Below are 23,864 nucleotides of genomic sequence, written 5' to 3'. Positions count from 1 at the left end.
TTAGGAAGCCCCAGAAACTTAACAGATTAATGAAGCCTCTCCCTCCCCAAGAGTGTATATGTAGTAATGTCTTCTGAGAGTCACAATCAGACAAGTCCAGCTGCCTGGAGCAAGCAGAGACAAGCAAAATTGTCTGGAAGTCACATAGACCAGCTGTACCACCAGCAAAGGACACTATGGTGGTTTGCATGAGAATGGTTGCCATGGCCTCATATATTTGAATGCTTGGTCCACAGATATTGGAACTGTTTTGGAGGGATTAAGAAGTATGACATTTTAAAGAAGAGGTATAACTTAGTGGAGGAAGTGAGGCCTTGTTGGAGGAGGTATGTCACTAGTTGAAGGTTTCAAAAGCGCACACCATCTCCAAGGTAGCTCTTTCTGCATTGTGGTTGTTTTCTAAATATAAAAGCTCTCAGCTTCTGCTCCATTACCGTGCCACACGACTGCTTCCATGCTCCCCAACACGGTGGTCAGGTACTGATCCTCAAAACCTATAAACTACTTCCCAGTAAGCTCTCTTCTATAAGTTGCTTTGGTCATGGTGTCTTCACAGCAAAAGCAAAGTAACTAAGACAGACACTCTGTAACCAGTTGAGCCACCTGTGAGCTGTGCAGTGTGTCTCAGGGTTCCAGCTCTTGTGAGCTTTCACTCATGTTGGGATGGACTTTGATGATGCAACTGTCTTTGAATCACTTCTGCTTGTGTAGGTAACCTCTCACTCATATTATGGCGAGTAACTCCAATTTGACTCATCTGTTCACCAGTGGCACTTTTGTGATTCTTGTACTTGGTCTGTCATAATGGGCTTCATATTTTAGTTGAGTAGGTGTGTGTGTGTGTGTGTGTGTGTGTGTGTGTGTGTGTGTGTGTGTGTTGCACACTCCCAGGAAACTCTGTCACACAACAATCACACAAACTTTAATGATACAAAGTCTTTTATTTCTATGAATTTTTCGTTAAATACCTGACATGTCTCACCGAGCTATCCTTGAGTGACACGAGTTACCTTAAGTTATCTGGTAGGTCTCCTGACTGCCACTGTCATTGGTAGAGAGAAAGGAACATAAACCATGAATGGGGAATGAGTTGAACATAATGCCACATCATTTCGATAATAAGTCACTCACCTAACAATGACATAGCAACAGTAAGTGCAATTACAGCTACAGTGAGGACCATGATCACTACATAGCAGCAGTAAAGCTTGACATCAGACACAGAGAAGATGATTCTGAGACATTTTCCTTGGAGCTTTTTACCTGAAAAATATAAGAATAATAATATCAATCTCAAGAACCTTTTAGGGAAAATGATGAATGTACCCACAATAATCTGTAGATTTGGCTTGCACTCCCCTGATGGGAATCCCCTTCTCAGAAGGTCCTGATCCAAAAATGATGTCCTTGGCTCACAGAAGACTAGAAGAAGGGGCAACACAAGTTTTCCTACAGTCTTCCAGTTAATGAACTAAGAAGCAATAAAGAGAAAGGGTGAGGTCAGGTCACCATCACCAACAACAAAAACTACCCATAGATTTAATTTTATAAGAAGTTGGACTAGTCCTGGTCCATAAAGACTAGGGAACCAAGGTATTAACAAAAAGAAAAAAATCAATGTGCCAGGTGTGGTGGCACAGGACTGTGATTCTAACGCATGGGAGGGTGAGGCAGAAGAGTCAGGAGTTCAAGGATGTCTTGACTAAATATTGAGTTTGAGGCTGAGAGGAGCTACATGTGACTATTCTATGTTGTGGTGCAAGTCTAATGTATCTGACAAAAGCCTGGAGATTTGAATGAAAGACAATCATCGGGTTGTTTGTGCTAAGTGTGTGTGTGTGTGTGTGTGTGTGTGTGTGTCTGTGTGTGTGTTTATTGCAGAGAGGGAGCAGACTTATATCCAGACTTAAGCACAGTGGAAAAACCCCAGGTGTAAGAGCTCATGTTTTCACAGGTTGAGGTTGATGCCAGTGGGGCAAGGCTGGGGCTGTAATCCAGGACTAGAACACAGGATGCAACTGTGGTGTTATTGGCTGACAAGAAACTCAAGGAGAGCCCGTCGAGGCTGTGGCCCAACATCTCCCCCTCCTTTATATATAAATTATTACCTGTCTTAGGTGACCAGGACATTGACCCCAACCTTACCCATCAATGGAGAAATCACCCAGGCTTCATGACCCTCCTGTCTTAGGTTGACTGGCATCCCCTTGGTCTCACCATCATTGGCTGCCTAATTTTTCTGTAGGCTCAACCATAGTTGAGCTGAAGGATTCTCTGTGGCCCTCAAGTGACAAATTGAGCCTGGGCTTGTCTAGTGCAGTTGTTCCTTCCTTAGCAATCAAAAACAATTCAAAGACAACACAATAGCATACGGTATCCAAACTCTCTTTGTACTTTTCATTTTTACGTGGCTTTTTATTACTCTATTTCTTTTACTTTTATTTTTCCCTTTTATGATACAGGTTTTCTCTGTGTAACTTTGGCTGCCCTTGAACTCACTCTGTATGCTACATCTCTTGAAATCACAGAAATCTGCTTGCCTCTGCCTCCCGAGTGCTGTGATTAAAGGCGTGTGCTACCACCACCTGGCCCCCCTCTCTTCCTTTTAATAACTTTATCCTGTTTATTTTCTCTCACAAGCCTACATATGTTTTTAAACACATTGTAAACCTTTAGAGGTTGTACTTTTCCCCTGTGAATCTGTCTTTTGCTGAATACCGGTACCTTGTTTCTTTAACAATTCTACTAATTGTTCTATCAATACAGCCTTAGAAGCTGAGGTACCCATTTCCAATTCACCCTCATAAGTCCTTATCTGCTGGCCAGCCTCCGAGGGCAATCTCGCAGGGTCTTCTTTCTTTTCAATCTCGATGGAACCTCCACTTGTGGCACCTGCACCGCGAGCAAGGCTAATGTAGCGGGTGAAAGCCTGGAGATTTAAATGAAAGACATCAGGTTGTTTGTGCTAACAGAATATAATATATATATATATATATATATATATATATATATATGTGTGTGTGTGTGTGTGTGTGTGTGTGTGTGTGTGTGTGTGTGATCAGCCTTATATAAAGACAACACAGTGGAAAAACCCCAGGTGTTTTCATAGGTTGAGGCTGATGCCAGTGGGACAAGGTCAGGGCTGCTGAGCCAAGACTACAAAACAGGATGCACCTGTGGTTATTTGCTGACAAGCAACTCACAGAGACCCTGTGGGGACTGGGACTGAACACTATGTATCTGTCTTTCTTTCTTATCTATCATCCATCTTTCTTTCTAACTATAATGAACTAACTAAATATAATTTAATATATTAACTGAATAAGAGAATAAAAGAGAAACAGTTCAGTAAAACCATTAGATGCACGTTCGAGCTTCAATGTAAATTCACAGAAAGAACTCTCAGCACGTTAGGAATTGAAGGAATTTTTTCACCCTGACAAGAGGTACTTATGATAAACCCAAACAAAAGTCCAACCACAGCCAGCATGAATGCCCTCTCCCCAGTGACCCAGAGCAAGGTAATGATGTCCGTTAACCTTTCTAGTGTGACTCTAGAGGTCCTGGCCAGAACAATAGGGCAAGAAAATGAAATAACAGCCATTCCTCAGAGAGATAAAAGTGTTGGTATTCAGACAATATGGATATAATTGTATATAAAGTCCTAAGGAGTCTATTAAATGGCCCTAAATATTAAGAATGCATTTAAAGTGCTGCAGGGCACAATGTCAGTGTGGAAAATAATTTGTGCTTTCATACACTAGCAACTGTCAAATGGGAATTAATGTATAAGGATTCCAGCACTCACAGCACTGCCAAACTCACAGTTATACCTCTAGGACAGCATGTTCTAATCAATTTCAAGAGCAACAAATTCTCTTAATCTGTGAGCCCTTTCTCTACTCCCTACCCTTAGGTTTTTAAATACATTGTAGGTGCAATTTCTTTTGAGAGAGAGAAAAAAGAAAAAAAAAAACCCTGTCAGTCTATTATTTAGCTTCTTATTCCTTTTTCATGGACCAGAGAAGAGTGTTTCAGGACATCAGAGAAAAAGTTAAAGATGCTATGCTGTTGACCCTTAAGAAAGACCCATGGAAAACAGGTAGTCTCTAGAGACCATTAAGGCAAGGAAAAGTTCTCCCTCAACCCCACCCAAAGGAAAAAGCATACACACTGTTAATCACCATGCTAAAAAAACAGCAAAACTCAACTATTAATTCCTTCAATTAGTGGCGAATTCCAGTGACTATGAGAAGATGGTTTGAATACCTGTTCCCTGTGGAAGGCAGCAGTGTCACTAAGAGGCTACAATGTAGTGAAGACTATTGCTGTTCTTTTTTCATTTTCAGCTCTATAACGAAATAGGGGGTGAAGTAGGCCTTGCAGATATACTGATTCTGGTGAGGCAAAGTCACGGATAAGCCTGTAATGCTGCCTCCTTTGGTCCATTTTGCATATGAAGAACCCCAGCCACAGGGGCTACAAAATTTGTCAAGGTACTAGATTACAAATAGGAGAATATAATTTTCTTGGTGTGTGATTTAGAAGCCAGTTTGTACATGAAGATTACATCATTCAGAGTCACAATGTCAATCAAATTCCTTCTGTGAGTCATCTTGGAGTGTTGCAGTTTCCTCTGAGAATATTCCAACTTTGAATGGAAGTTAGGAAAACAAAAAGTCAAACCACTCAAAATAGCTTGAGGAAGTCCCTCAAATTGACCAGATTCACGAGGTCCTTCCTCCCCCCTGAATATTTATGCAGCAAGTGACTGCCCAGTGTCACTCTCAGAAGAGTACAGCTGCCTGGAAGAAGCAGGGACCAGCAGCATTGTCTAGAAGAGGCAGAGACCAACTGATCCCCAGGAAAGGACACTGGTGACTTGAATGGGCGTGGCTCCCATGGGTTCATGTATTTGAATGCTTGATCTACCATTGGTTTGGGGAGAATTAAGAGGGATGGCCATGTTAGAGGAGATGTGGTCTTGTTGGAGGATGTGTGGCCTCATTTCAGTAGTTGTGTCAATGGCTTTTGTGTTCCAAAAGCCCACACCATCCCCACATCGTGCTCTCTTTTTGCCTTTTGGTTGTTGTCTCAACATGGAAGCTCCCAACCTCTGCTCTAACACCATGCCTGCCTGCCTGCCTGATGCCATGCTTCCCACCATCTGAAATTTTAGGCAAGCTTGCAACAAACAGTCTTCCATAAGTTGCCATAGTCATGGTGTCTCTCCACAGCAAAAGAAAAGCAACTAAGACAGACACTCTCTTACCCAATGAGGTGCCGGAAACTGGTGTTCATTATGTTCCAGGATTCCAGTTTTGGTCAGTGATCATTCATGCTGGAGTGGACTTTGGTGATGTAGCATCTTTGTGTCAGTTCTGAGCTTGTATGAAAACCCCCATTCCTTACTCATATTTCGGTAAATAAAACTCTAAGTTCAACAAGTTGGAGTTTGATATTTGTACTCTGGTCTGCCATGCCCCCCCCCATCCCCCATAGTAAGTGAATAGATATGGGTGTGCTCAATCACCCCAGGAAGGTCTGTCACACGACAACCACACAGTTTAATGTCATAAAGTTGTTTATTAGTCTGAAGTTTTGTAGGAATTCTTTGCACAGAATTATAACAGAATTATATTGAGTACAACACAATAGAGAAATCTCACTATCACGAGAACCTACTTTGCTTACACACATGACTTGAACACTCGTGTGTTTGACACACTGTGCTGTTCTCTGAGAATACAGAAGTGAATTACACACAGGAACTTTCTATTAGTTTACTGTAAAGAAATTGGATTGCAAAGCAAAAAAATGTCTAAAGAAGTAGGAGCAGAAGAACATTGAGAAAGGTATTTTCCTGAATGAGATATACTTGCATTTATCTAATAATAAAAATATAGACTCAAAACAGGCATAGTTATTGCCTGACACAGTGGCTCATAACTTTAATCAAAGCACTGGAGAGGCAGAGTCAGGCAGACCTCTGTGAGTTTGAGGCCAGTGTAGTAAATGCCAGGCTAGCCAGAGCTACATAGTGAGATACTGTCTCAAAAAACAAAAGCAAAAAATGGCAATGACAAAAAAACAAATCATCAATGACATAGTGTCTATAAAAATTGAACTTAAATTTTTTATTACATTTAATTATTTATTTGTATGGGTGTATGTGTACCCCATAAGTTTGGAGGTCAAAGGACAATTTGCTGGGTTTGGTTTTCTCCTTCCACCATGTGGGTCCAAGTCAAACTCAGGTCATTAGGCTTAGTCCCTATGTCAATAAAGTAAGAAGACAGAGTTGACTGAATATGTTTTTGATCTGTTATTTCGTTCTTTTTAGGACTCATCAGTACAGTATAGCACATGTCAAAAATTAAATTATTTTGTTTTTAAAACCCAACATCGTGTAAATGATTGCAAAATTTGGCAACAAATGTTCTTAAAGAGGTTCAGTAATTAACTGTCTCCTGGTCTGAAATAAACCTAATAAAGAATAAATTTCAAATGGCATATTCTTTTAAGAAAGTCACAAGAAGGTTGAATTAAGAAAGCAAAAATAAATTTGCTTGGACCAAGCTTTTAGTCCACTGAAATGATAATACAAACACAGAGAAGTAAGTATAAAAATATTTTGACAGTGTTTATGATGTATTAATCACAGAGTATTGGTTTTAATTCTGTCTAGATATTACTTCATGTTGGTTGTTGAATTTTGTGAAAGTGTATTGACCATGCAGGAATTTTTTATTTCGGGCCAGGTCCTGCTGCTGGTGCTTTAGCCCCAAATAAACACACAAAGACTTATATTGATTATTAAATGGTTACCTGATAGCTAGGGCTTCTTATTGGATAACTGTCTTAATTATTAATCCATAACTATTAATCTATGTATTGTCACATGCTGGACCTGTTACTCCTTTGCCAGCTACATGCCACCCCTCTCTCTTCTCCTTCCTCTCGTAGACCTTCTTATACTTTCTGCCTGGTCAATCAGTATTTTATTCATCAACCAATAAGAGAAACATATACAGAAGGACATCCCCCTTAAAACAGATCACAGGGCATCTGTTTCTCAGGCATGTTTTGGCATATGTCCTACCCTGGTTTTAAAATCACTGACCCTTGCAAAGAATAGCTTTATGGTTACTACAAATCCACTTCCTGTATGTGTAGTCCCTGCTACTGCTGATCCCAGTGTCAGTCAGGTAGGCATGTTCTCTTCTTCCTCGGATAAGAACCCTAGAACAATAAAGAAACAAAATTTTGTCACAGGCTGACACTGATTTAATCCAGCAATAAAATCTTGACCATCTCCGCTGCTTACTTTTAATAAGAATCAAAGAAAGACAGAGCCCATGGGGAATCACCTATATTAGTTAGACCTAGGATATTTACATTCTAAGGGTTCAATTTGAACACCACATCTTCGTTATTCTTCCATATTGACTCTGTAAAGTGTATATACGGCATTTGATGGTGCTTGATGTCATGTTCAGATGAACTGCTGCCATGGATGGACTCACAAGGGTGATTTTCAATTCTGTCCTGAAGTATTTTACACATGTGTGAAATTCCACTTCTTAACACATTTCTGAAAGGTCTGTAATAGTGCATGTGACTGGGTCTGTGCTTTGCTCTTCCAGTGAAATGGCTCCATTTGAAATGGGTAGCTATGCTCACATTCAAGACCCGCCTCAGCACTTTTTGATGATGAGACTTCAGAGGAGGTTCCCAATGTCCCTGGAATCTCTGTTTCTGTGAACAGTTAGAGCTGTGCAAACAGCTGTCTGATATGTTCTACCCCAGCAGTTCTGCAGTGGCTTCCTGGGGCTTCAGAGCCCCCACTGCCCATCCTAGGTTCTGTCTATCTCTCACAAGGGTGTTCATCATCAAGGAAAAGTTTTCAATTGGTGATGGAGCAGAGAACATCTACCCCAGATGTTATCGTCATGCTAAAGATTTTGAATGAAATCACATTAAGTAAATGCTTTGAAAATGATGACCCATAAATGGGAGAGCATCTAAAGGATTTAAATTTATAGGAATGTGGAGTTTGCTGGGGATTGGCTCTTGCTGTAAGCACACACCCTACCTCTGAAGCTCTCCTCCAATCTAAGGGTTTAGTTGGTTTGGTTTTCTACCTTTCCGGTACTGTTGGCTCCACATGGCTCAGGCTTTCCTCTCCTATAATCATAACTCACACAAACACAGCACATGAACACAGTAGAAGGAAAAGTGGTTTACAAACGTACAAGCTGTTATACTCAGTGTTGTCTGTCCACCTCCAAGGGTGTTGTGGTGACTCTCTGTGCAGGCCAATCCAGTGGTCAGAATCCCCCTTGTATCTCTTCAGGAAACTCTGTCATAAAATTGAAAGTGATTACATTTGTCCATCAGCTTCAGATGACCCCTGGGTCTGCCTTTCAGCCTCCTTTAGAGAAGGCAGCAGGGTGTAATGGAGGGCCATCAACTTTGGAGCCATAATAGCCCTTGGGTCTCAGTGGGTGCATTTTTATCCATAATCCAAAGTACACTGATGATTGTCCATCCCACTGTGGCTGGGAAAGTCCCTTGTTAAGTCTGTCCCTATAGTTATTAACATTTGTCACCTTCAGTATTCAATACCTGCCAGCTTGGATGAAGACTTACTTGACTATTGGGTATCTCAGTAGAGTGTATGTTTGACCTTACAGCTTGAGTGTGAATACCACATGGCTGAATGTCCCTGGAATATCTCAGTGTTCCAGTCAGCAGCAATAACATCAGCAAATAGCACACATTAACATGTCTCCAAATCCCCCGATACCTGGGTTGGGATCCTTCTTCATGTAAGATCTCTATCTCAAGGCAGTACATATTCAATAGGACAAACAACAAGCCAAGTCCTGACCATTTCTTACCAGTTCTTCCAGGCTCTCAAATAGAGCTAGATGGGCCTCTCGTGCTATGCAGGAAGACTGGCTGGATGTCCAGTTTCTTGTATCTTCAGAAAAGTAAAAACATTTACTTCCAAATCCAATCCAGTCTCTTGGGCAGGTGGCATAGCAAGGTCCAGGGCTCACATTGGCCAGTTTTTCTTTTCTCACTGAAATGTAGACAGTTCATGAAATATAATAAACATTTCTAAGTATCCTGTCTTTGGTTAGCTATCAAAATCTCAGTTGTCTGCTGTGTGCCTGGGCAGTTGTTTTCCTAACTGATCACTAGGAGACCCCTCCTAACATTATGGTCCCTATTCCAGGTCCTTCCAGTAGTCTCTAAGGAAATGCTTTTCTTCTCATCTTTGTATTTTGTGTTTTGAGACAAAATGTCACTACTCCCCCTGCCTGGCCTGGCTCTCACTGTGTGAACTGTTCTTGTCTGGAGCTTGTAATAATCTCCCTGCCCTGTGGCTCCTTTAGCTCCTTTAGCTCCTAATGTGGAGCTAAAGATACCATACCCTGCAAGGAAATTATTTCTAGGCCATCAGCCTCTTAGGCCTGTTCCTGATTCCTGGAGTCCTACAGATTCTCATAATCCTCTTTCATACCCTCATTTTCTCTTGAAAAATGAAAGAAAACTTTTTACTTGTTTGGATTTTACTATAGAGCAATGACAGTCTGGAAAACATTGCATGGTCAACATGTTTTTTGTTTTCTTTTTTGGTACCAAAACTTTGATCAAGGCCTTCTTATAATTCTATTGCATGCATAAAGTATATATAAATAAAGTATATATAAACATGAGCTGGCTCTTGTTAAATCTGGTCAGAATGGCTGTCAGGAAGGAATATGACAATAGATGTTAGAACCATGTACAAAAATAGTGATCCTTTTTCACTGCTGCTGGGAGTACAAACTATGGAGGTTCTTCAAACAAATTCCAAATTATACCTACTATGTGACTTGGCAACTCCTGGACATATGTGGAGAGAACACATCCTACCACAGAGAGTCTTATACATCCATGTTTATTGCTGCCCCATTTACAATAGAAAGAAATGGACCTGACCTGGGTGCCCATCAACTGATGAATGAAAAATGGATACGTGGAATACATACAAAATCAAATAATATTTCAGCATTAAAGAAAAGTTAAAATTTATAGGAAAATATATGGACTCAGAAAGTATGATATTACATGAGGTTACCCAAATTCAGAAAGAAAGAGACCAAAGCACTCTGTCACATGCAATCCCAACTTGTAATGTAGAGTGTAAACAGCTGTGGGTGTGGGCCTGGTGTAACATGTAGAAAGAGAGCAAGAGGAGTGTTCTGAGGTGATGAGGAAGGACAGGATGCAGCAAAGGCCTGTAAGATGTGAGAAGAGTTATAAAGAGAGTTGTTTTTCTAGTTTAAACTCTTCAGTAGTTCATTTAACTGACATAAAGTCTAAAACCATAACCAAAGCTCCACCACTTCTGAGTGGCTATCCTATGCGTATGGAAGTTAGGTGAGATACCAGAGTCTGGAACTTGACAAGTGTTTGAGTGACTGTTAATGAGTATATTATAATAAAATGATTATATGTGTATGTACATGAATGGATATGTGGTGTGTGTGTGTGTGTGTGTGTGTGTGTGTGTGTGTGTGTGTGTGTGTAAGCTCTGAATGGTTCCAGAGGACAGCTTAGATGAACAACAGATATTCTTTTATACCTTTGCCTTTTTCTTACTGGTAAGAACTGATGTGTTGCCCTTTCAAAGACCTAGTGTGTTCCAGGAAACATGTGACTTAATAAGAAATATTATGACCCCCACCATTAGTGGAGGGGAATATTTTGTAGTTGTTCTCAGTTCTCAGATCTAGGACTACGAGGCTTCTGTGGGAAGGACAAATGCAACAGTCAGTGAGAGTGACTGTCACTTCTGTTTGTCTGACTCTTTCCTGAGTTACAAAATAATTTAGGTTACACTGACCAAGACTTGTTAATATTTTCAGAGAGTGGTTGAAGACATTAATTGAAACCATGAGTCTTGAAGACTTGGGGGTGGAGTTCTATACCTTTCCCAACCATGTTAGTCTTCACTGTTCTCATTTCCCTCTAACTGCAGCAGTCTTTTTGTTGAGTCTCTGTTCCAGTTTTCCTCTCTTTGTTCTCTTCCTTGAATACATAGCCCAGGTGGAAATGTCTAGACCATTGGAAATATCAGATATTTACATTATGATTTATAACAGTAGCAAAATTACAGTTCTGAAGTAGCAATGAAAATAATTTTATGATTGGGGGTTACCACAACATGTGGAACTGTATTAAATGGCCACAGCATTAGAAAGGTTGAGAACCACTGCTCTAGAGGGCACCGAATGTCATCTTCCCAGGAATGCTGAGCCTGACCTCTTGTTCACACCACAGCTCGTGCTGTTCCTTTTCTGCATCTTCCAGTTAGATCCCAAGCTCACAGAGAACAAGAGTTTCCGGTGTACTTTCTCTAGAGCCTTCCTAGAGTGAGTCCTTTCTCACAGTATAAGTATATAAGTATAACTGACAATATCACTATGAACAGAATGCTGTAGAATTTGGAGAATGAGTCACTTACCTGACAAAGTAACATAAAGTGCAATTACAGCTACAGTAAGAACCACGTTCATTATACAGGAGCAGTAAAGCTTAACAGGAGACACAGGGGAGATGATTCTGAGATATTTTCCTTGGAGCTTTTTATCTGAAAGCATCAATATGAGAACATCAATCTCAAGAAAAAGGCAATTTTACCTCAGATTAATCTGTAGATTTGGCTTGTACTCCTCTACTGCAAATGCTCTTTATAGAAGGTCTTAGTTCATAAATGGTGTCCTTGGCTCACAGAAGACTGGAGGAAAGGGAAACAGAATTTTTCTTATGGAGTCTTCCAGTTAATGAACCAAGAGCCAATGAAGGAACAAGAAACAGAAAGAGTGAAAGTCAAGTTGAAACAATGACAACAGCAGCAGCAACGCAAACTACCCATGGATTTAGTTTCATAAGAACAGACCTGGTTAGGACTTATTGGACCTTAAGAATGACAAAAAGAAAAACAAAATCAATGTTCCAGGTGTGGTGGCACAGGACTGTGATTCTGACACATGGGAGGGAGAGGCATGAGAGTCAGGAGTTCAAGGCCTATCTACTAAATAGTGAGTTTGAGGCTGAGAGGGGCTACATTTGACTCTATTCTTTTTTTTTCTAACACTCATTTGCACCAGATCTTATTACATATGGTTGTGAGCCACCATGTGGTTGCTGGGAATTGAAATTAGGACTTTTGGAAGAGCAGCCAATGCTCTTGACCTCTGAGCCATCTCTCCAGCCTCATTTGACTCTATTCTATCTACCTATATGTCTGTCTGTCTATCTATCTATCTATCTATCTATCTATCTATCTATCTATCAATCATCTTTCTAACCAAAATGAACTAAATAACTAAATGAAATTCTATGTATTAACAGAATAAGAAAATTAAAAAGGAGCATTTCAGGCAGCAAAGCATGTGTACAAAATCAATGGAAAGCTACAGTAAGAACTCTCAGCATATTAGGAACTGAAGGATTGTTTTTCACCTGAGAAAGGTACCTATGAGAAATCCAAACAAAACTCCAACCACAGCCAGCATGAATGCTCTCCCCCTGTGACCCAAAGCAAAACCATGATGTCTGCTCACCATTTTAGTGTGACTCTGGTGGTCCTAGCCAGGGCAATAGGGCAAGAGCAGAAATGACAGGACTTCTACCCCCACACAGGGCAGAGGTGATCTGCTTCGGCCCTTGCCTTGGGCCCAACTTCCGCTTGTCGACTCTGGGAAATCCTGTCCTGGGGTCTGCAGGCAGACCGACTTGGCTCCTGAGGACCAAGCAACCTAGAGTCTGCTGACATCTCTGCCCTAGTCCCACTCTCACCCACCTGGAGAGGGAGTGCCTAGAACCCGCCTGCATCCACCTTGAGACCCATCAGAGTATCGGAGCCAATTGCACCCACTGGAAGAGAACCTTGAACCCATATACACCAGGAAAGGAAGAGACACCACCTACAACCACTGGAAGAATAGATGGGAAGATGACAATATAAGAACACATTCAACAACAGGAAAACCAACATGACACCACCAGAGTCTAGGGACTCTATGCCAGCAAGACCTGAACATCCCAACACAGATGAAACAGAAGAGAGCAACCTTAAAAACAATTTCATGCAGAGAAAATGAGAAAATCTTTCAGAGAAATGGAAGAAAAGACAACCCAAAAGATGCAAGAAATCAAGGAAAGCCAAGAAAATACAATTAAACAGCTTGTTCAAAACCCGAAAACTAAAATAGAGACAATAAAGAAAACACAAACTGAGGGAATGCTGGAGGTGGAAAAGCTGAGTAAACAATCAGGAACCACAGATGCAAGCATAACCAACAGAATACAAGAGATGGAAGACAGAATGTCAGATGCTGAAGATAAACTAGAGGAAATAAATTCATCAAGCAAAGAAAATCTTAAGTCCAACAAATCTTTAACACAAAATATGCAGGAAATATGGGACACCGTGAAAAGACCAAACCTAAGGATAATAGGTATAGAAGAAGGTGAAGAAACCCAACTCAAAGGTGCAGGAAACATATTCAACAAAATCATAGAAGAAAACTTTCCCAACCTAAAGAAAGACATGCCAATGAAAGTACAAGAAGCCTACAGAACACCAAATAGATTGGACAAAAAAAAGTCTCCTCACCACATAATAATCAAAACTCCAAACATATAGAATAAAGCAAAAATATTAAGAGCAGCAAAGGAAAAAGGTCAAGTAACATATAAAGGCAAACCTATCAGAATTACACCAGACTTCTCCATGGAAACTCTGAAAGCCAGAAGGACCTGGATAGATATTCTACCAACAGTAAGAGACCCCAGATGTCAGTCCAGACTACTATACCCAGCAAAGCTTTCTATCACTATAAATGGAGAAAGCAAGATATTCCACAACAAAACCAGATTTAAACAATATGTAAACACTAATCCAGCCCTACAGACAACAGTACTGGAAGGAAAACTCCAACCTAAGGAAATTAACTACACCCTCAAAAACATAGGCAATAGATAATCCCACTTTACCAAAACCCCAAAGAAAAAGAAGGGTAAATCCACATACAATTCCACTACCAACAACAAATCAAAAACAAACAAGAATAAGCACTCAATGGTCCTTAATTTCCCTCAATATTAATGGTCTTAAGTCACCTATAAAAAGACACAGGCTGACAGAGTGGATACGAAGACAGAATCCATCTTTCTGCTGCATACAAGAAACACACCTGAATTCAAAGACAGACATTACCTTACAGTAAAGGGTTGGGATAAGATTTTCCAATCAAATGGACCGAAGAAACGAGCTGGGGTAGCTATCCTAGTATCTAACAAATTAGACTTCAAACTAAAATCAATCAAAAGAGATGAAGAAGGGCATTTCATATTCATCACAGGCAAAATCCATCAGGAAGAAATCTCAATTCTAAACATCTATGCCCCAAATACAAAGGCACTAACGTTCATAAAAGAAACATTATTAAAACTCAAATCGCAAATAAGACGTCACAGAGTTATAGTGGGAGACTTCAACACCCCACTGTCACCACTGGACAGGACCACCAGACAGAAACTTAACAAAGAGACAAAGGAACTAACAGAAGTTAATGACACAATTGGGATTAACAGATATCTATAGAACATTCCATCTGAACACAAAAGAATATACCTTCTTTTCAGCATCACATGGAACCATCTCTAAAATCGACCACATACTCTGCAACATAGCAAACTTCAACAGGTACAAAAAATTTGAAATAACTCCCTGTGTATTATCAGACCACCATGCTTTAGAATTAGAATTTAAAAACAACACAAATTGCAGGAAACCTACCAACTCATGGAAATTGAACAACACACAATTGCACCATTCCTGGGTCAAGGAAGAAATAAAGAAAGAAATTAAAGACTTCCTAGAATTCAATGAAAATGAAGACACAACATACCCAAACTTATGGGACACTTTGAAAGCAGTACTAAGAGGAAAGTTCATAGAACTAAGTGCTCACATGAAGAAACTAGAGAATAGTCACACCAGAGACTTGATGTCACAGCTGAAAGCTATAGAACAAATGGAAGCAATTCACCCCAGAGGAGTATATGCTAGGAAATAATCAAGCTGAGGGCAGAAATCAATAAAGTTGAAACAAAGAAAACAATTCAAAGAATCAATGTAAGGAAGAGTTGGTTCTTTGAGAAAATCAACAAGACAGACAAACCTTTATCCAAACTAACCAAAAGGCAGAGAGAGAACATGCAAATTAACAAAATCAGAAATGAAAAGGAGGACATAACAACCGACACTGAGGAAATCCAGAGAATCTTCAGGTCATACTTTGAAAAATTGTACTCCACAAAATTGGAAAATTGAAAGGAAATGGACAATTTTCTGGACAGTTATCACTTCCCAAAATTGAATCAAGAACAGATAAGCAACTTAAACAGACCTATAACCTCTAAGGAAATAGAAGCAGTCATCAAAAGTCTCTCAACCAAAAAAAGTCCAGGGCCAGATGGCTTCATTGCAGAATTCTACCAGAAATTCAAAGAAGAGCTAATACCAATACTCCTCAAATTGTTCCACACAATAGAAGCAGAAGATTCATTGCCAAATTCTTTTTAGGAGGCTACAATTACCTTGGTACCCAAGCCACACAAAGACACAACTAAGAAAGAGAACTACAGACCAATATCACTCATGTGCATAGATGCAAAAATACTCAATAAAATACTGGCAAACTGAATCCAAGAACATATCAGAAAAATTATCCACCATGATCAAGTAGGCTTCATCCTCGGGATGGTTGGTTCAACATTTGAGAATCTATCAATGTAATCTACCAAATAAACCAACAGAAGAAGAAAAAACACATGATCATCTCAGTAGATGCCAAAAAAGCCTTTGACAAAATCCAACACCCCTTCATGATAAAGGTCTTGGAGATATCAGGAATAATAGGAACATACCTTAACATAATAAAAGCAATATACAGCAAGTCAACAGCCAACATCAAATTAAATGGAGAGAAACTCAATGCAATTCCTCTAAAATTGGGGACAAGACGAGACTGTCCACTCTCTCCATACCTCTTCAATATTGTCCTTGAAGTTCTAGCTAGAGCAATAAGACAACAAAAGGAGATCAAGGGGATACAAATCTGAAAGGTAGAAGTCAAACTCTCACTATTTGCAGATGATAAGATAGTCTATATAAGTGACCCAAAAAACTCTATCAGGGAACTCCTACAGCTGATATACACCTTCAGCAAAGTGGCAGGATACAAGATTAACTAAAAAACTCACTAGCCCTACTATATATGGATGATAAATGTGATGAGAAAGAAATCAGAGGAACATCAACCTGACAATTGCCACAAACAACATAAAATACATTGGGGTAACACTAACCAAACAAGTGAAAGACCTATATCATAAGAATTTTGAGTCTTTAAAGAAAGAAATTAGATACCAGAATATGAAAGGATCTCCCATGTTCTTGGATAGGTAGGATCAACATAGTAAAAATGGCAATCTTGCCAAAAGCAATCTACAGATTCAATACAATCCCCATCAAAATCCCAGCACAATTCTTCACAGACCTTGAAAAAACAATTCTCAGCTTTATATGGAAAAGCAAAAGACCCAGGATAGCCAAAACCACACTGTCCAATTGTTGGGAGTCATACAGCTTGGCATGAACCTTTAGGCCAAACTTGTCAAGCCACATAGATATAGAACTGTCTTTTGATTATAAATGGCTTCTAGAAGTATGAGCACCCAAAAGGAACAACAAGACCCAGATGTCAATCCTTTGTTCCAACCACAGGCCTGCTTACCTAAGCAACCGTCCCTCGTCTTACCATTTACCTAGGTAATCCTTCCTCTCCCCACCATCCATGAACTTTTTACTTTGGCAATATCCTCCTTTTATATTTTTCTAACATCCTGCTTAAACTAACACCTGGCTATTGGCCTCTTCTCCCCCTCCCCTTTATCCCATACTACTGACTATATAAGCTAGCCTGGAAAAATTAAAATTTGCCACTTTATCAGAATCCTGTCTTGTGGTCATTCTCTCTCGTCTCTTGTCCCCATTCCCCTCCCTGGGGACTTCTTGCTCTAGGTTGCTGTCCTGTGGGTCGGGCAACTACATCCAACAAAAGAACTTCCAGAGGTATCACCATCCCTGATTTCAAGCTCTATTATAGAGCTATAGTCCAAAAACAGCTTGGTATTGGCACAAAAAACAGACAGGTAGAACAATGGAATTGAGTTGAAAACCCTGATATTGACCCACACACCTATGAACACCTGATTTTTGACAAAGAAGCTAAAGCTATACAATGGAATAAAGAAAGCATCTTCAACAAATGGTGCTGGCATAGCTGGATGCTCGTATGTAGAAGACTGCAGATAGATCCATGGTCATCACTATGCACAAAACTTAAGTCCAAATGGATCAAAGATCTCAACATAAATCCAGCCACACTGAACTTATTGGAAGACAAAGTGGGAAATACCCTTGAACGAACTGGTACAGGAGACTGCTTCCTGAACATTACACCAGTAGCACAGACACTGAGATCAACAATTAATAAACGGGAACTCCTGAAACTTAGAGGCTTCTGTAAGGTAAATGACACAGTCAACAAGACAAAACAACAGCCCACAGATTGGGAAAAAATATTCACCAACCCCACATCTGACAGAGGGCTCATCTCCAAAATTTACAAAGAACTCAAGAAGCTAGTCTCCAAAATACCAAATAATCCAAATAAAAAGTGGGGTACAGAACTAAATAGACAATTCTCAATAGAGAAATCTAAAATGGCTGAAAGACACATAAGTAAGTGTTCAACATCCTTAGCCATCAGGGAAATGCAAATCAAAACAACTCTGAGATATCATCTTACTCCTGTCAGAATGGCTAAAATCAAAAACACCAGTGACAGTTTGTCCTGGAGAGGATGTGGAGAAAGGGGAACACTCCTCCACTGGAGTGCCAACTCTTACAGCCACTTTGGAAATCAGTATGGTGGCTCCTCAAGAAACCACATGGTGGCTCACAACCAACCATCCCTTATGAGATCTGGTGCCCTCTTCTGATGTGCAGACATAAATGGAAGCAGAATGTTGTATACATAATAAATAAATAAATAAATAAATAAATAAATAAAAAGAATTGTGATGATGCATTATTTATAAAAGAAACATGGTATGTACTCACTCATATGTGGATTTTAGACATAGAACAAAGGATTACCATCCTACAATCCACACTGCCAGAGAAGCTAGTAAAGAAGGAGGACCTTAAGAGAGACATATATGGTACCCTAGAGATGGGGAAAGGGACAAGATCTCCTGAGAAAATTGGGAGCATGGGGGGGAGGGGAGAGGGATCTACGAGAATGAGAAGGGGAGAACAGGAGGGGTGAAGAAGACATGATGGAGTGTGGAGGTTGAGTTGGGGGAAGAACAGAAGAGAGCAAGATAAGAGATACTATAGAGGGAGACATAGGTTTAAAGAGAAATTAGGCACTAGGGAAATGTGTGGAGAGCTACAAAGATGACACCAACTAATCATCTAAGCAACAGAGGAGAGGCTACCTTAAATGTCCTCTCCTGATAATGAGATTGATGACTGACTTATATGCCATCCTATAGCCTTCACCCAGCAGCTGGTGGAAGTAGAAGCAGACACCCACAGCTAAACCTTGAACTGAACTGAATCCAGTTGCAGGAAAGGAGGACTGATGAGCAAAGGGTCCAGACCAGGCTGGTGAAACCCACAGAAACAGCTGACCTGAACAAGGGAGAGCTCTTGGTCCCCAGACTGATTGCTGGGAAACCAGCATGGGACTGACCCAGACCCCCTGAATGTGGGTGTCAGTGAGGAGACCCCTTGCAGTTTACTTGGAGAATCTGACCACAGAACAGTAGTTTTCTGCTGGGAAATTCTGACTGCTACCTGTGGCCAGCACCTAAGCAGGAGTGGCTACAGCATCCCCGACAGCCACCCACCTGCTCTCTCCTGCTCACTCTCTTATCCACCAGTTTCCTGTTATTTTTTTCTGTCTTATTTGTAAAACTGTTTTTCTATTCAGGTTTGAGATGCCTACCCTGAAATCAAAGCTCAAGCCTCACTTCAATCATGCTCTGAAATCTCTTCTACTATGGCCAGCTGGGTTTGTACTTGATTCACAGCTGTTGAATTCACTGTGGATGAATGTCTGGTGCATTTATTACTGCAGGGATCCACCTTTATGGTGTTCTTGAAAAGCAAGTGTGTAAGAGCAGAAAAAGCAAGGGTGTCATAGGCTGGGTACAGAGGAACGGAGTGTCTACAGTAGGGCGTGTGGTACTGGGTGGGGGTCTGGTTTACAGCTTGATTGTGATGGAGAATTTATATTCTCAAAAATTCACGGAAATATATAACAAATGAATTTTACTGAATGTAGATGATGTTTTTAAAAAGTACCAGCTGACTTTAGTCACTGCATTTTGTTCATTTTCACAGAACTCCAAGATAACAAGGAGTCTCAGCTGAGAGAGGACTGGTTGCTTACACTGGGAGGACAGGATACAGAAATGGGTGGGGCAGAGTTAGAAGCAGAGGGCCTAAGGGTAAGAAGTTTCAATTCTCCTTGAAAATATTATGTATATCCAAATACAAAAACCAAATAGTATCATAACTTCTCCACAAGTCTAACTTGCCTTACAGAAATATGGGTGTGTATATGTTTCTGTGTGGAGAATAAAATGAATTTAGTAATGGGAATATTTGACTAAGCTGAAAAAACATCTACATTCCTCGAGATCTTGAATTTTTTTGGTAATTATGAACACTGTGTTCCAGGAAACCCATATTATTTCACTAAAACAAACAAGCAAACTAACAAAAATTGAAGTTAGGGAAGAGGGAAGGAAGGAATAAAAATAAAAGAATGAAACAGGCAGTTTCTAAATACAGAAGACAGTTTAACCCGAAACCCTGAAAGATTCATTTCCATAATTTACCACAAACCAGAAATGCCAGTGGATTTGCCTGTGTCAGGGTTCAGCCTCCCACTGCACCGCCCCTCCCTCTCTTTCCTTTGAATCACACTGGATCTGGACCAGAGGCCCAGCCCCACAGGGAACTTCTTTAGCAATGAACATTGAAAGCTGTGCTGTTAGAGTTTCCTTCACTCTGGGACAGAAGGAGCATCTCTGCAGCACTTCCTGTAACTCACCAGAGTGCAGATTACCAGATAAACAGTGGACTAGCAAGCTGCTGTACACACCCGGCCCACCTGCACACACACACACACACACACACACACACACACACACACACACACACATACACACATACCAAAAAAAGCCAAAAAATCAAAACAAAACCAAAAAATCCAACTAAACAAAAAGTATGCTTAGGCTCTTGTAATTGAGTCGTTACTCATTTCTCTTGCCCAGAAATACTTGAGTACTATATACTCTGACAAATATACCAGAGGTCTCCAGGCATCTTCATATCCACAGAGCCCCCCCACCATGACAAGCTAACTGGCAGGAGGCTCTCTCTGCTCCTCTCTGCCTTTTTGGTTTGATCCCTGTTACATCAAATACGTACCCATTTCTCCCTCCTGGAGGAGGTCTGTGCTAGTGGACTTTGTCTCTAGCGTGCACGAGGAAGCCTTTGGAGCCACTGCAGCCGAGTCTCAGAAACAGGAAGATGAAACAAAGAAGTATTGCAGATTTCTGCCTCTCACGGAAACCATTGGTTACTCCACTCTGTTCATCATGTGGCTTTTCTCTTAGTCCTGCCTCTCAAGCATAATACCTCGGAACATAGGACATCCACCCATACAGTAAGTGAAGTTGTTTATTGGAGAAAACACCTTTAATGCCAGCACTTGGGAGGCAGAGGCAGTCGGATCTCTGTGAGTTTGAGGCCAGCCTGGTCTACAAGAGCTAGTTCCAGGTCAGGCTTCAAAAGCCACAGAGAAACCCTATCTTGAAAACCAAAGAAAAAAGAAAAAAAAAAGAAATCAAAACAGACAGGGAAGATAGGGTGTGTGTGTAGGGGGAGAATCCCTCATCCCTTGGAACAGATTATAAAGGAGGACATTGTCCAGGCACTGGGACCTTGGAAGAGGTCAGTGGCCTGTCTGTTTAAATGTTTGATCTGTTTTCTGCTGGTTGGCTTGCCTGTTTGTGGTCAGTGCTGTTAGGTTTTTGCTTAAATTAGAAATAAGAAGAGGCACAAGAGAAGACATGAGACTAAGAGACATATTAACCAGTTTATTATAGGCCCCACAGTGTAGAGCGAGTAAGAGAGAAGAGAAACAGAGTTAATGGCTGACTGTCATGCAGAGAGAGGAGAGGAAGAGAGAGCTAAGCAGGGAAGCTGGAACTTTTAAAGGATAGACTAAGCATGCCCACTGAGGTTCCACACATGCTCAGAGTCCTTATGCAGGCCATTAGGTGTGAAGGGTGACTTAGCACATCCCTGTGCGTGCCCGCCAGTCGTTAGGGACAGGGTCAGCCAGGTGTATGTCCTAACAAGTGCAGCTACAGATGTGCTAGAAAAAGAAGCTGACAATCTGACCCTGGGCCAGGAAGCGTTCCTGAGTACTCTGTACTCTCCCAAAGGGGACCCAGAGGGATGGATGTACAGCACACAATAACCTATCATCAGGCATTTCTCCTGCCCCTGCCCGTATTGGATTCTGTGTAGTTTCGCCCATCAGTCTGCTGCCAGAAGACCATCCAACAGATCCTCTCCATGCTGAATTTGTGGGTTTTGCCTTAATAAGACCCCTGCTCACTCACCCTGGGCTCACTTTTCTGACCACGGTGGAGAGCAGCATTAATCTATGGGGACAAACAGATCTTTAGGAGGTAATCTGAAAACATGGCCATTTGTTAAAACAACATCTTGGAGATGATTCTTCCTTAGGGCCTATGACCTCCATAACCATGGGCTAAAACCCGCTTACAGCACCAGGCATGGATTCTCTTCTGTGGAGTAGGAGGCTATTTACTTTTGTTCTGTGATTGGGCATCTGAAAAACCAGTCACCTCTCTATGTCTTGCATGGGCTCTTCATCTGAGGAAAATTTTCATCAGATTGAGATTATTGTGTTTCTCAGACCTGTTTTCCATTCTCTCTCCATGCTGTCTGCCCATGAACTGTGCCACAGACATGCTGCTTTCCTCTATTGTCATGCAAACTGAGGATGTGCAAATTTGCAATCTATGTATGAAAGACAGAAGCAGTTTTCAGGTATCTCCCGCAAAACAAAGCATCCCATTAATGCCCATCGTTTCTTTCTTTTTCTTTTCTGTGTTTTTTGTTTTTAAATTTTTATTAATTTATTTTTTACGTTCTAATCCCAGTTCCCTTCCCTCCTCTCCTCCCGCTCCCCCCACCACCCACCTCTCTCTCATCGGCTCCTTGGAGGGTAAGCCTCCCATAAGAAATCTACTAAGTCTGTCCCATCATCTCCTTGAGGCAGTCACAAGTCACCTCTCCACTCCCCACACCCCTGTGTCTAGGTCGAACAAGGTATCTCTCCATATAGAATGGACTTCATTAAGTCAGTTTGTGCATTAGTGTTAGATCTTGGACCCACTGCCAGTGGAATTATATATTGTCCTGGCCGCACCATTGTCACCTATATTAAGGGAGTCTAGTTTGGTCTTATGCAGATTCCTCATTTGTCAGGCCTGAGTCAGTGATCTCTCACTAGCTTGGGTCAGCTGAGTCTGTGGGTTTCCCCATCATGGTCTTGACTCCTTTGCTCATATTATAGCTCCTCCCTCACTTCCATTGTACTCCAGGAGCTTGGTTCATTGGTTAGTTGTGGATTTCTGCATCTGCTTCCATCTGTTTTTTGAAGAGGGTTCTAGCTTCTCTGGGGTTGTGGATTGTAGGATGGGTATCTTTTGCTTCATGTCTGGTATCCACTTATGAGTGAGTACATACTATATTTGTCTTTCTGGTTTTGGGTTACCTCATTCAGGATTTTTTTTTTCTAGATCTGTCCATTTGCCTGTGAATTTCAGTATGTCTTTGTTTCTTACTGCTGAGTAGTACTCCATTGTGTAAATATACCACATTTTCTTTACCCATTCTTCAGTTGAGGGACATCTAGGTTGTTTCCAAGATCTGGCTATTATGAATAATGTTGCTATGAACATAGTTGAGCAAATGTCCTTGTGGTGTGAATGTGCCTCCTTTGGCTATGTGCTCAATAATGGTATTGCAGGGTCTTGAGGTAGGTTGATCCTTAATTTTATGAGAAATCGCCACAGTGGCTGTACAGGTTTGCACTCCCACCAGCAATGGGGGAGTGCTCCCCTTTCTCCACATCCTCTCCAGCATGAACTGTCATTGGTGTTCTTAATCTCAGCCATTCTGATCAGTGTAATATGGAATTGCAGAGTGGTTTTGATTTTATTTCCCCGATGACTAAGGATGTTGAACATTTCCTCAAGTATCTTCCCACCATTTGATATTATTCTGCTGAGAATTCTCTGTTTAGATCTGTACCCCAATTTTTTAAATTTATTTTATTTTATTAGTTCTAGTTAGGGAACAAGCTTATTTCAAATCCCTTCTCCCTCTCCCTCCCCCACCCCCCCCCCTCCCCCCTCCATCCACCCACCACTCCCCAGGCAGGGTAGGGCCATCAACGGGGGCTCTGCCAAGTCCACCAAGTCTTCCTATGCTGATCCTGGACCCTTCCCCATGTGTCCAGGGCCAGAGTGTAACCCTTCAAGTGGGATGGGCTCTCAAAGTCCCTTCTTGCACCAGGGAAGAATGCTAATCCACCACCAGAGGCTCCCTG

At 41.1% G+C, this 23,864-nt stretch overlaps 2 protein-coding genes across 2 annotated transcripts in view; both read right to left on the bottom strand.

The window, feature by feature from the left end:
* The window catches only part of LOC100765032 (C-type lectin domain family 2 member E), a 31,378-nt gene extending 26,763 nt beyond the window's left edge, over positions 1-4,615 (bottom strand). The window contains 3 exon segments of the mRNA XM_035448738.1: positions 1,132-1,263; positions 2,725-2,929; positions 4,571-4,615. Of these exon segments, the coding sequence (XP_035304629.1) occupies positions 1,132-1,263; positions 2,725-2,929; positions 4,571-4,615 (382 nt within the window).
* Positions 4,616-7,115: 2,500 nt separating this feature from the next.
* Positions 7,116-20,645, bottom strand: LOC103160223 (C-type lectin domain family 2 member H-like). Its single transcript, XM_027429813.2, has 5 exons — positions 20,642-20,645; positions 11,522-11,647; positions 8,904-9,088; positions 8,256-8,362; positions 7,116-7,242 (listed from the first exon to the last, which is right to left on the bottom strand). The coding sequence occupies exons 1-5, from the start codon at positions 20,643-20,645 to the stop codon at positions 7,116-7,118; spliced, it is 549 nt and encodes a 182-aa protein (XP_027285614.1).
* Between the last annotated feature and the right edge of the window lie 3,219 nt (positions 20,646-23,864).

This window comes from Cricetulus griseus, chromosome 8, assembly GCF_003668045.3.
Source record: "Cricetulus griseus strain 17A/GY chromosome 8, alternate assembly CriGri-PICRH-1.0, whole genome shotgun sequence".
NCBI lineage: Eukaryota > Metazoa > Chordata > Mammalia > Rodentia > Cricetidae > Cricetulus > Cricetulus griseus.
This window is presented reverse-complemented; position numbering and strand designations above follow the sequence as displayed.